We start from the raw sequence: 13,349 nt of genomic DNA, 5'->3' as shown, positions 1-13,349 counted from the left end.
ATAAGAAAACGTTTCATTCTTTCAGATATTATTTTAGTGAGTTAAAAACAAAATGAAATGACTGCATTGCTGGTGTTTGGGGATATTTAGCAGCAAGATGGTCATGTTTTAAATTTTCTTACATGGTAAATGTTTAGGTGATCTGTAAATGACGATCATTTTTAATGTGAAGGGTTTTTCACATATCACAAAATAGCAAGACTGATTGGAAAAATAATTCTTATGTAAATCATATGGATTTGGTTACTCAATAGTGATTATAACGACTTTGTGTTCTTACCTGCATTCAGTGTAATTCTGTACCAAAATATTTAGTCCCTGGAGAATGCTTTCTTCCTAGGGGGGGAAAAAAGAAGCTAGAGACAAGGTAGTTGTAAAAACTGGTTTATTTTTTAAAAATAAATACAAAAATATAAATATAAAACATTAGCAGATAGAATTTGATGAAATGAAATTGCACAAACGTTTGTATACCAGGTTGCATATCACATCTACTAACACCACATGTACATGTTTCTGTTTTTGTTTTTTAATTTAATATACAGAACAGGATATACTTTAAAATTTTTCTTCACCTTTTTAAAAGTTTCATTTGCAAGGGCAGGGCATGTACCTAACAGAAGCGGCTTGTCTGTGAGGTTGTTTAAGGGACGACTATCCTGTTCATGATTCTGAAATTATCTTTTATTTCCTAAGATGAACGACACTAAATTTCCATAGCTTTGGCTCTTGGAAGTGATTAAATAAAATGTCGTATATATTCCATGAGACATCCTACAGGGAAGAATTAATGTAATTACTGAACAAATTAAAAAGGAAATGGGGAAAGAAAATTGTGCTGAGTGGCAGGAAAATTCTCCTGGAATATCAAACATTGTGAAGTGGAGACGGTGTGGGTCAAGTTAACTTCCTCTTGCCGGAGCAGAACAGACATCCTTGGTTAAGCGTCTTTGTCGCTTTCCCCGCCGCCGTACATCTCCGCCAGCTTGTTAAACCGAGGGCCCCATTCTCGGAGGTAATCGTAGTTTTGGTCTCCATCAGTGGTACCTGATTCCAAGGAACTCAGAGACTCGGCGATGGAGTCGTTCCCTTCGTAGGCGTAGGTAGCGAGCGAGTCGTAGGGAGGCGCCGTGGGATCCAGGTCGTGTTCCTTGAGCCTTTCATTGATGAAATCCCGGACGTCCGCGTTATCCGGGGCCGTCGGAGTCCTCCGGGGGATAAATAAGGTTTCTGGAATAATATCTCGCCGCAGCTTTTTTTCCTCAATAGCGGCCGGATTCCTCAAGGTGCCGATATCAAAGGCCTGAGTGTCCTCCTCTCCGCCACCTTCATCATTATAGCTCACGATGTTGTCTCTGATGTCTTCTTTAGATAAGATCAGAGGCTCTTTTTTCCGCTGTCTCTTCAGAGCTGCGAACAGTACTACTATAACTTCAGAAAAGAAAAAAGAAAAAAAAAAAAGATGCGTTAGACATCAGTCTGAAACACTCTATAAATAACAAGGGGAGGTACTATACACCAGTTTAAGTTATTTAGGCTTTTCTGAACAGGTTAGAATTTAGGATTAATTTTGCACTTCCTTAATTTTTGTTGCAGGGTTGGAGGGGGTGATGGTGAGAGGAGAGGGGAATGTTGAAGGATTTACTAGGATGGTTAAAGTTTAAGAACCGTGATTCTGAATTATTTTTAAAGCAATGTGTAAGAGTTTTTGAAATATTGTGACTTGCCTATTTTTCTGAGAACTGTTTAAAGATAGTTCCTGATGGTAGATATCATTTATATTTTGCATTAAATAGTGACATAAGATATTGTATAAAAAAGACCCAAATCAAATTCAGTTTCAAATAAAACAACTGAGAAGGGCAAACATACGCCCATAGTTTTACATTTGTATGCAATATTAAAAAGGCAGCTTCCTTCACAAGATATAAAGTATTCATATCTGTTAAATAGCTTTGATGATGGATTTACATACTTTTTTTTTTCTTTTGCTGTTCCTGGAGCACCTTAAGTACTGGAGGGGGAAAGACCACATTATTTAGACATTATTGGCTTAGAAATTTACCAGATTTTCCATGGAAATATATATGACTCATGAGATTAAAGGAAATGCTGGGTCACATGATGGCAAAGAGTGAATTCAAATTACTACACTGAATTAATTACAAAAATAACATATGAATCTCAACTCACCTGCTTGCTCAGTCTCTCAGTCCTGTCCAAACTTTTCGGCCCCAAGGACTGCAGCACCCCAGGCCTCCCTTTCCATCACCAACTCCCAGAGTTAACTCAAATTCATGTCCATTGAGTTGGTGATGCCATCCTACCATCTCATCCTCTGTCATCCCCTTCTCCTTCTGCCTTCAGTCTTTCCCAGCATCAGGGTCTTTTCAAATGAGTCAGCTCTTCGCATCAGGTGGCCAAAGTATTGGAGTTTCAACTTCAGAATCAGTCCTTCCAATGAATAGTCAGGACTGATTTCCTTTAGGATGGACTAGTTGGAATTCCTTGCAGTGCAAGGGACTGTCAAGAATCTTCTCCAGCACCACAGTTCAAAAGCATCAATTCTTCGATGCTCAGGTTTCTTTATAGACCAGCTCTCACATCTGTACAAGACTACTGGAAAAACCATAACCTTGACCTTTGTTGGCAAAGTAATATCTCTGCTTTTTAATATGCTGTCTAGGTTGGTCACAACGTTTCTTGCAAGGAGCAAGCGTCTTTTAATTTCATGGCTTGCAGTCACCATCTGCAGTGATTTTGGAGCCCCCCCAAATAAAATCTCTCACTGTTTCCATTGCTTCCCCATCTATTTGCCATGAAGTGATGGGACCAGATGCCATGATCTTAGTTTTCTGAATGTTGAGCTTCAATCTAACTTTTTCCACTCTCCTCTTTCACTTTCATCAAGAGGCTCTTTAGTTCTTCTTCACTTTCTGCCATAAGGGTGGTGTCATCTGCATATGTGAGGTTATCAATATTTCTCCTGGCAATCTTAATTCAAGCTTGTACTTCATCCAGCCCAGAGTTTCTCATGATGTACTCTGCATATAAGATAATCAGGGTGACAATATACAGCTTTGACATACTCCTTTCCCGATTTGGAAACAGTCCATTGTTCCATGTCCAGTTTTAACTGTTGCTTCCTGACTTGCATACAGATTTCTCAGGAGGCAGGTCAGGTGGTCTGGTATTCCCATCTCTTTCAGAATTTTCCAGTTTGTTGTGATCCACACAGTCAAAGGCTTTGGCATAGCCAATAAAGTAGAAGTAGATGTTTTCTTGGAACTCTCTTGCTTTTTTGATCCAACGTATGTTGGCAATTTGATCTCTGGTTCCTCTGACTTTTCTAAATCCAGCTTCAAAATCTGGAAGTTCATGGTTCATGTTCTATTGAAGCCTGGCTTGGAGAATTTTGAGCAATAGTTTGCTAGAGTGTGAGATGAATGCAATTGTGTGGTAGTTTGAGCATTCTCTAGCATTGCCTTTCTTTCAGATTGGAATAAAAACTGACCTTTTCCAGTCCTGTGGCCACTGCTGAGTTTTCCAAATTTGCTGGCATATTGAGTGCAGCACTTTCACAGCATCATCTTTCAGGATTTGAAATAGCTCAACTGGAATTCCATCACCTCCACTAGCTTTGTTTTAGTGATGTTTCCTAAGGCCTACTTGATTTCACATTCCAGGATGTCTGGCTCTAGGTGAGTGACCACACCACTGTGATTATCTGGATTGTGAAGATCTTTTTTCCATAGTTTTTCTGTGTATTCTTGCCACCTTTTCTTAATATCTTCTTCTTCTGTTAGGTCCATACCATTTCTGTCCTTTATTGTGCCCATCTTCACATGAAATGTTCCCTTGGTATCTCTAGTTTTCTTGAAGAGATCTCTAGTCTTTCCCATTCTATTGTTTCCTCTATTTCTTTGCATTGATCACCTAAAAAGGCTTTCTTATTTCTCTTTCCTGTTCTTTGGACCTCTGCATTCAAATGGGTATATCTTTCCTTTTCTCCCTTGCCTTTTGCTTGGAGGTCTCAGACAAACCTTGTGCGCACCATGACCCAGAGACCCAGAGACCTCACAAAGACTGAGACAGACCTGTGTTTGAGTGTCTCCCGAGGAGGTATGGGTCAGCAGTGGACTGCTGCAGGGGCAGGGGCTTTAGTTGCAGCATAACTGGCTATGGCATAAGCCCTCTTGAAGGAGGTCACCATTAACCCCACCATAGAGCCACCAGAACTTATACAGGACTTGGGAGACAGAGTCTTGGAGGGCACAAACAGAACCTTGTGCACACCAGGACACAGGACAAAGGAGCAGTGACCCCACAAGAGACTGACCCAGACTTGCCCTTGAGTGTCCAGGAGTCTCTGGCAGAGGTGTGGGTTGGTGGTGGCCTGCTGCAGGGTTGGGGGCACTGAATGTAGCAGTGTCTACATGGGACCCTTTGACGGAGGTCACCATTATCTTCATTACCTCCACCATAGTTTGGCTGGAGGTAAATAACAGGGAGGGAACACAGCTCCACCCATCAATAGAAAATGAATCTCAACTAGATATATCTTAATAATAAGTATAGATCCACAAGTAGAAATGTGTATCACTCACACAGGATATTTCCCTACTCCTGTGGGAAGGTATCAATAATAATATATTTATTACTTTAGTAATCATAATAATGGTAAGAGCATAAAAGGAGAAAGTTAAAATCAATTTCCTGCTGGTTGTGTTAGTTTCCCAACCTCATCAGTATTCCCAAACATTTTGATCATAATCCTTTAAAAATTATGATTTGGAGAAACAGATGTGAATTCAATTAAATGAAGAAAGGAAAGGAAAAGATCTTACCAGGTACATATATAAATATATATATATATATTCTTAACCTCATTAGAACAACATTAAAAGGATATTGGATTTATTACAGGTCTAGAAAGAATGCTCAAACTACCGCACATCTCATCTCATACTCTAGGAAAGAAATGTTCAAAATTCTCCAAGCCAGGCTTCAACAATACATGAACTGTGAACTTCCAGATGTTCAAGCTGATTTTAGAAAAGGCAGAGGAACCAGAGATCAAATTACCAACATCCGCTGGATCACGGAAAAAGCAAGAGAGTTCCAGAAAAACATCTATTTCTGCTTTATTGACTATGCCAAAGCCTTTGACTGTGTGGATCACAATAAACTGTGGAAAATTCTGAAAGAGATGGGAATACCAGACTACCTGACCTGTCTCTTGAGAAACCTATATGCAGGTCAGGAAGCAACAGTTAGAACTGGACATGGAACAACAGACTGGTTCCAAATAGGAAAAGGAGCACGTCAAGGCTGTATATTGTTACCCTGCTTATTTAACTTATATGCAGAGTACATCATGAGAAATGCTGGGCTGGAAGAAGCACAAGCTGGAATCAAGATTGCTGAGAGAAATATCAGTAATCTCAGATATGCAGATGATACCACCCTTACGGCAGACAGTGAAGAGGAACTCAAAAGCCTCTTGATGAAAGTGAAAGAGGAGAGTGAAAAAGTTGGCTTAAAGCTCAACATTCAGGAAATGAAGATCATGGCATCCAGTCCCATCACTTCATGGGAAATAGATGGGGAAACAGTGGAATCAGTGTCAGATTTGTTTTTTTGGGCTCCAAAATCACAGCAGATGGTGATTGCAGCCATGACATTAAAAGACGCTTACTCCTTGGAAGGAAAGTTATGACCAACCTAGATAGCATATTCAAAAGCAGGGACATTACTTTGCCAACAAAGGTCCGTCTAGTCAAGGCTATGGTTTTTCCAGTGGTCATGTATGGATGTGAGAGTTGGACTGTGAAGAAAGCTGAGCACCGAGGAATTGATGCTTTTGAACTGAGGTGTTGGAGAAGACTCTTGAGAGTCCCTTGGACTGCAGGGAGATCCAACCAGTCCATTCTGAAGGAGAGCAGCCCTGGGATTTCTTTGGAAGGAATGATGCTAAAGCTGAAACTCCAGTACTTTGGCCACCTCATGTGAAGAGTTGACTTATTGGAAAAGACTCTGATGCTTGGAGGGATTGGGGGCAGGAGGAGAAGGGGACGACAGAGGATGAAATGGCTAGATGGCATCACCGACTCAATGAACATGAGTTGGCTTGAACTCCGGGTGTTGGTGATGGACAGGGAGGCCTGGTGTGCTGCAATACATGTGTCGCAAAGAGTCAGACATGACTGAGTGACTGAATTGAACTGAACTGAACTGAGACTTAATGAAGTGAAGTGAAGTAAAAGTCGTTCAGTTATGTCCTACTCTTTGCAAATATACAGTCCATAGTATTCTCTAGGCCAGAATACTAGAGTGGGTAGACTTTCCTTTCTCCAGGGGATCTTCCCAACACAGGAATTGAAGCAGGATCTCCTGCATTGCAGGTGGATTCTTTACCAACTGAGCTATCAGGGACTTAATATGTCACCTACAAATTCATATCTTAAAGCCTAAATATATTCCCAATGTGATGGTACATAGAGGTGCAGTCTTTGGGAGGGAGGTAAGTCATGGAGGTAGAATACTCATGAGTGAGTGTGATTAGTGTTCTTATAAAAAGAGATACAAGGACTTCCCCGGTGGTTTAGTGAATGGGAATCTGCCTGCCAATGCAAGGGACATGAATTCAGTTCCTGGTCTGGGAGGATTCCACATACCATGGAGCAATTAGGCGTGTGTACCACAGCTAATGAACCTGGTCTCCCTAGAGCCTATGCTCTGCAACGAGAAGCCACCGCAATGCAAAGCCCAAACACCACAGCTAGAGAGCAGCCTCCACTTCTGCAACTAGAGAAAGTCTCCGTGCAGCAATGAGGGAAGACCCAGTACAATCAAAAATAAGATAAATAAATGAAGTAATTTTAAAAATAAATAAATGAAATTTTAAAACTTAAAAGAACAAATGAGGCACGAGAGAGATGGTTCTGTCTTCCACGTGAGGATATAAGATGAGACAGCCATTCATGAAAGAGGAAGCATGCCCTCACCAAACATAAAATCTTGGACTAGATCTTGAACTTCCCTGTCTCCAGACTGCGAAATTTCTGTGGTTCAAGCTACCAGTCTAAGGCATTCTGGTGTAGCAGCCTGAAGGAAGGCAATTATATTATTATGTAAAGTAGCATTAAGTTACATTTTTCTCTTTTATTAACTTAGAACTGTAAGACTTCTAGCCCTCAAGCTGGTCTACGAGAGCAAACAAGGGGCTTTTTTAAATGCAACAAAAAAGAAAGTTTTAATCCACTGACAACTGTTCTTGACCTTCAAAGTGATTAAAAAATAAATAGGCCACCACCAAGAGAAAGAAACTGTTTATTCTACAAGTTTTTGAGGAAATATGACCTTTTATTTTGGCTAAATTCATAATTTGTGCCCACATATATACTTGCGATCTAATGATTTAAAACCTCAGACAGCTTGTTATCAACTAAATGATCTTATGCAATAAAAAAGTTTCTAATAATGAGGATAATTAAACTTACTAAGACTGGCTTCAAAATCCCAGTTCATTTCACTGGTTCTTAAAATGTCAGGTACAATGTTTTGTGATTAGGGTTACAGGAATACTCACAATAGTTTTAAGATAATGCAATAGAGAGTAAGCAATCTGATTTTTAATTCAAAAGCAGTTATAAAGCAATTTGCTCTGGGTTATAGAATCAACTATTGTTGTTTTAGGGACAAGTGAACCAGATAAAGGGTTTTGTTAACATTAAACAGTAAAGAGGTGTCATAGTGAGGCCTTCATCCAGCTATAATGAGAAAAAAAGTAGAAATATACTTTACTGAAAAACTATGTACACAATGACAACAGTGAGTTGCCTGGCCTTGGCTTAGCCACTCAGAAATCTTGCAAAATGTTTTAAATATCTCCAACTTTCAGTTTCATTATTTAAGAAAGACAGGTCATGACTCTCTGATCAGATGTATTTTAATATAAACAACAGTCCTGGTTAATTGATATCTAACTTACGTTCACGGCGGGGGACGGGGCGGGGGGTGGCGGGGGGGGGGGGGGGGGGGGGGTGGACGGGGGTTTGTTTGGGGGGAAATATTTTAATAGACGGGCTTCCCTGGTGGCTCAGCAGCGAAGAATCTGCCTGCAGCGCGAGAGACAGGGGTTCGACCCCTGGTTTGGGAAGATCCCCTGGAGAAGGAAATGGCAGCCCACTTCAGTATTCTTGCATGGGAAATTCCATGGACAGAGGAGCCTGGCGGGCTACATTCCATAGGGTCACAAAGAGTCAGACACAACTGAGACCATACCACTTTTACTTTCTTCACTACAAAAGCTTTAGAGGTGTTCCATCTTGGTTATTTCCCCCAACCAAGGGGAACTTCAGTTCAGATCAGTCGCTCAGTCGTGTCCGACTCTTCGCGACCCCATGAATCGCAGCACGCCAGGCCTCCCCGTCCATCACCGGACTTAGCAACTAAACAACAACAGCAATTTTAATAGAAACATTTCTTACAGACACAGTGAAGTAAGCCATCTAGGAAATAAGCACACTTTCCCTACCCTTTCTTACCCAGCAGAATGATGATGCAGAGGAGAATGGCGATCAGAGCCCCTGTGCTGAGCCCGGCAGGCAGGAGCAGGGCCTCGGCGCTGCAGGACTGCATGTTGCCTTGGCTGTCGCAGGCACACACTCGGATGGTGAGTGTTCCCGTGCTGCTCTGAATCGGGTAATCGTTGTCCGAAATCACCACGGGCAAGAGATAAGTGCTTATTTCATGTCTATTGAAGCCATTTTTTCTGGTTAAAATTCTGGCAGTATTATCTAAAATAAATTTTAACGTATTAAAATTAGCTGGGGACAATGGATTTGTCTCATCCCGATCACCATGGTTTAACACATAAATATGATAAAAAGGTGTCTTTTTAAAACACAAAATTGTTATCAAATGTATACACGGCATTTGGATATAGATAAAATAAATAAGCTAGTTCGAGGAGTCAAGGCAATATACATAAAATAAATAAGATAGTTTGAGGAATCTAATAGCATGATTACTTATTAAACTTTTAACTAATTCTCACACGTGGTCAAAATGGTGGATTTTTATAAGCGGATTATTTATCAAGACTATAAAGATCGTAGCATATGATTTTTCAGAGTTTTCAAAAACATAACATATTATGCATACCAAAGAAAAAATCATAATAAGTGGTTTTTGTTTACAAATGTATGTGTCCACACACAAAGCACACATTAATCTTAATATTCATGAAGAAAAATATTAGGTAGTAGTACTTTTAGAATCAATATAAAACAGTCAAACACTTTCAAAAGTCCCAATATAAGAAGAACAGTGAGCTAATTACTTATTTTTTTAAACTTAGATTTCCACCCATTAAAATTAACTTAGTGCATAATTTAAATAGCTGGTGGAAGACACTAATGTAAGAGTACCTGACAGACATACTGAAAGAAGTAGGGACTTAATCTAGCCCCTACTACCTAGTACATTGCTACTGATATGTCCTATATCTGATAACTTATCCAGTATCCTCAAATCTGGGTTGTGAGTTAATAATATTTCTTTAGCTTTATATAAAAAATACTGAAAAATAAATATACATGGATGATAATTTCACACTTCGTCCAATGTGCTGGGTCTTGTTTAGCCACCCCACAGGGCTGTTTAAGATGCCAGTGTAGGTAAGGGAATGTTCGGCAATTGCTAAATCAAAGAAGCAGGTTAGCAAAACTGTAAAAGAAGAGGGGTGAAAATATTTTTCCAATATACTGGTTGAACATAAAGTAATCATTTCCAAAATTTTAGCAAGAAGTTAAATCTTACTACATCAGTAGATTACTACATAAGCTAGGAAAGTAGACTAGCAAAACTGATGGGCACAAGCAAATTTAATAAATCAACTGTAACCCTAAAAATTTTGCAATTTTGACTTCTCTTCCAATAGTGTTAGGATACAGCTCTTCCTTTCACAAACCTACACTAAAATAAATCATTTATATGCATGTGAGTATTTTTATAATCTTCTTGCTTAGACTTTTTTAACTTTTCAAAAATTTCAAAATCTTAATTTTACCTACAATAGCTTTGATATGTTAAAGAGTCAACAGAAGTTTTACAATCCACCTGCAATGAGGGAGACCTGGCTTTGATCCCTGGATTAGGAAGGTCCCCTGGAGAAGGCAAAGGCTACACACTCCAGTATCCTGGCCTGGAGAATTCCATGGACTGTACAGTCCATGGGCGTCACAAAGAGTCAAACACGACTGAGTGACTTCCAGTTTAACCATTCTATACAAATCATTTTATTAAGTATTCAGAAAAATCATCATATAATAAAGCCTTTGACCTGTAAATTAGTGGAAAGTGAGGGATTCTTAAGCATGGGATACCAAGTGTAGTATCACAGAGGCAGGAAATGTATTTTTAAAACGATGAAAAATTAAAAGATTTTTAAGATGAGGCTATAGATAAATGCAAGGGTATTTTTTCAAGAAGATCAACTTTAAGGTCATGTCTGTCATTGGAATTTCTTTCAAAATTCACCCATTAATAGAAAGTCGTGAATTTATGCAAGATTAGATCAAATATTCCATCAGACTTTACTGGTATTCTAGTTATGTTCAGGTTTGTATTCATATGGCTTCAGCCTTAGGATCAGGAACTATACCTAATATAGGAAAATGGTACTATTTATCCAAAATTAATTAAGATTAGCCTTAAATTGTTTCCCCAGTAACTGTGAAATGCCGTGATAAGACAGTACTATTTTAAGTCTCTATTCCTTTTTAAAATTGAGAAGTGGCTTGTTGAGATCCAGGGCTCAGTTTAACAAGAATATAATACAAGTTAAAATACAATTAGAAAGAGGTTCAATATTGTCAACTCAGTACAAAGAATGCCACGTCTAAATACTATGTATAAGTTACCAGATTCAGCAAATTAAAATTATGGGTGTTGTTTTTCTGATATTCAGATGTAATTGGGCATTTTGCATTTTATCTACCAATTCTATGTTAATTTTTCCAATCACAATTATTTTAGGAGTCCAAAGGAGTAGAATGGCTTCCCTGATGACTTAGGCAGTAAAGAATCTGGCTGCAATGCAGGAGACCCAGGTTCCCTTCCTGGGTCAGGAAGATCCCTTGGAGAAGGGAATAGGAACCGACTTCAGTATTCTTGCCTGGGGAATCCCATGGACAGAGGAGCCTGGCAGACAAAGTAGTCCATGGGGTCTCAAAGAGTCAAACACGACTGAGTGACTAACACACACAGAGGGATAGAAAACATAGACATTTCAAAAGCTCAGATTTAGTAAACAGATGTTACCAACTGATGCAATCCCTTCAACTGATTTGTGCAAAAATCCTATGATTTTAAAAATGAGTAGTTGCTCAGTGTAAAACTATCCATTATCCTAAACTGCTTTCAGACATTCTGAAAGCCAACCAGATGTACTATAGCAACCTCGCTCTGCCAGTATACATACATGGAAAGTATTGTACATATGCCAATGTAGTTATTAGATTTCTTGCAAGAATATATAATTATATCTATAGCAGGTCTAAAACAAGCATACCTGTTTTGTTTCTGCTTTTTTTTTAAAAAAAAGAATTTAATAAATATGTTTAGTATTTTTGATCACATATAAAATTCATATGTTACATAGGAAAATAGTGTATCTCGTCTTTGCCAACTGTTTTTGCTCTCAGTTCCCTCACAGGCTAATATGGCTGCTTTTTTCTTTTCTTTTCTTTGTCTCTTCTAGGCCTTTTGACTATGGTGAATCTGTTGTTGCTAAATCTCATTGAAGTTTCCACAAGAGTCTCACCAAGACATTCATTTCCCTGTGTGGCTTACTATTTTGTTATAGGAACTGATTATTTCTGGCCTTTCTGAAGTTTGCAAGATCCAATGTTTTCATTAATAACCATATACTGTCTTCTTTCATGTATTTTATTATTTAAAATTCAACAATGTAAACTCTGTTACGTAAGAAATTACCAAAATATCTTATTAAAAATCTAATGAAAACAAACCTTTGCAAACAGATCTATAAATTAATATATTATGTATATGTAGCTGTTAACTTGGAGAAAATTTCTTGTTAAGTCACCTTAAATCATAATGAACCATTACAAAATTTACCTTCGTTGTCTTGTACTGTGAAGTTTGGATTGACAGCAGCTAAACTGAAGAAAAATTTCTGTCCGCCTAAAGGATCATCTTTGTCTACTGCACTTATAGTCTGTATTAGCTGCAGAAGAGAAAAAAATGTACATTTATCAAGCTTCCACGGCTAGAATCTTCTTTATAATATTTAATTTTTAGTATCCAATTTGTCCAACATTTTTTAAAGACATTTTTCTTTAAAAACATTTTTCTTCCTTATAAGCATGCACCTTTATTTCAGTTATTCTATACTTTTATTACACAACAGCAACACTCTCACTCTCTCGATTTTGTTTCTGTCTCTTTTTTCTCACTGTCAATTTCTCCTAAATACTATCCATTTTTTAATTAAAATAATGAGCAATAACATAGTATTCTTTATAGTTTTAAGAATTTAGATATAACATTTGAGATAAATAGGTATTTCATATATGTTTAAACATTTATCTAGAGGAGTTATTTAATGTAGGAAAATTTAGAAAGTTATAATTATAGCTTCCTTCTTCATCAAAAATAAAGTGAAAACTATTCAAAGAATGTGGAAATTTTATAGAATCATTATGCATAACTCTATAAAGGAAAGAAAAACATTATATATTTTAGAGTAATCATTCATTTGCACTCTCAATAGAATTATATATTTTTTAATTCAACATATACATACTATGGAGAATGGTTATTTTATAAGGGTTAGCTCTGATTTATTTTAGGATAAGAGAATATCAGAGACTAGTAACAAAGAAAATATAACACCTTATACAATGATCATATCACTACTTTGAACATATTGTATAATAATTAATATTATACATATATAACAGCTATATATTGTTGCATATATATCAATTTTTCTTCAACTTATATGTATAATAACATTTTATGTGTTTTTGCATGTTTTTCAAGAAGGCTTCAAAGTTGTTAAATATGTCAATGCCTATATAAATGGTCAAATTTATTCTTAAAGGAATATACTTCTTACTGCATTAACTTAATTTAATATTACATGGATATTTGATGGAAATGTTTGTTACTGGTGTTTTGTTGATTAAAAAGGGACTCAATCTCTGGGAGTTGGTGGATGGACAGGAAAGCCTGGTGTGCTGCAGTCCATGGGGTCTCAAAGAGTCGGACATGACTGAGTGAACTGAAATGAAGTTTAAAACTGTAAAATAATTATA

The 13,349-nt window shown here is 37.7% G+C and overlaps 1 protein-coding gene across 1 annotated transcript in view; it reads right to left on the bottom strand.

Annotated features, from left to right (window-relative positions):
- Positions 1-368: 368 nt before the first annotated feature.
- The window catches only part of LOC102399288 (cadherin-10), a 194,269-nt gene continuing 181,288 nt past the window's right edge, over positions 369-13,349 (bottom strand). Inside the window, exons 10-12 of the mRNA XM_045163648.1 lie at positions 12,148-12,256; positions 8,550-8,801; positions 369-1,431 (exon numbers count right to left, since the gene is read on the bottom strand). Coding sequence (XP_045019583.1) covers positions 941-1,431; positions 8,550-8,801; positions 12,148-12,256 — 852 coding nt within the window. The 3' untranslated portion in view covers positions 369-940. The remainder of the gene's footprint in view (positions 1,432-8,549; positions 8,802-12,147; positions 12,257-13,349) is intronic.

The sequence above is a fragment of the Bubalus bubalis genome, chromosome 19, assembly GCF_019923935.1.
Source record: "Bubalus bubalis isolate 160015118507 breed Murrah chromosome 19, NDDB_SH_1, whole genome shotgun sequence".
Classification (NCBI taxonomy): Eukaryota; Metazoa; Chordata; class Mammalia; order Artiodactyla; family Bovidae; genus Bubalus; species Bubalus bubalis.
Note: the sequence above shows the minus strand (reverse complement) of the source record. Positions and strands in the feature narration are given on the sequence as shown.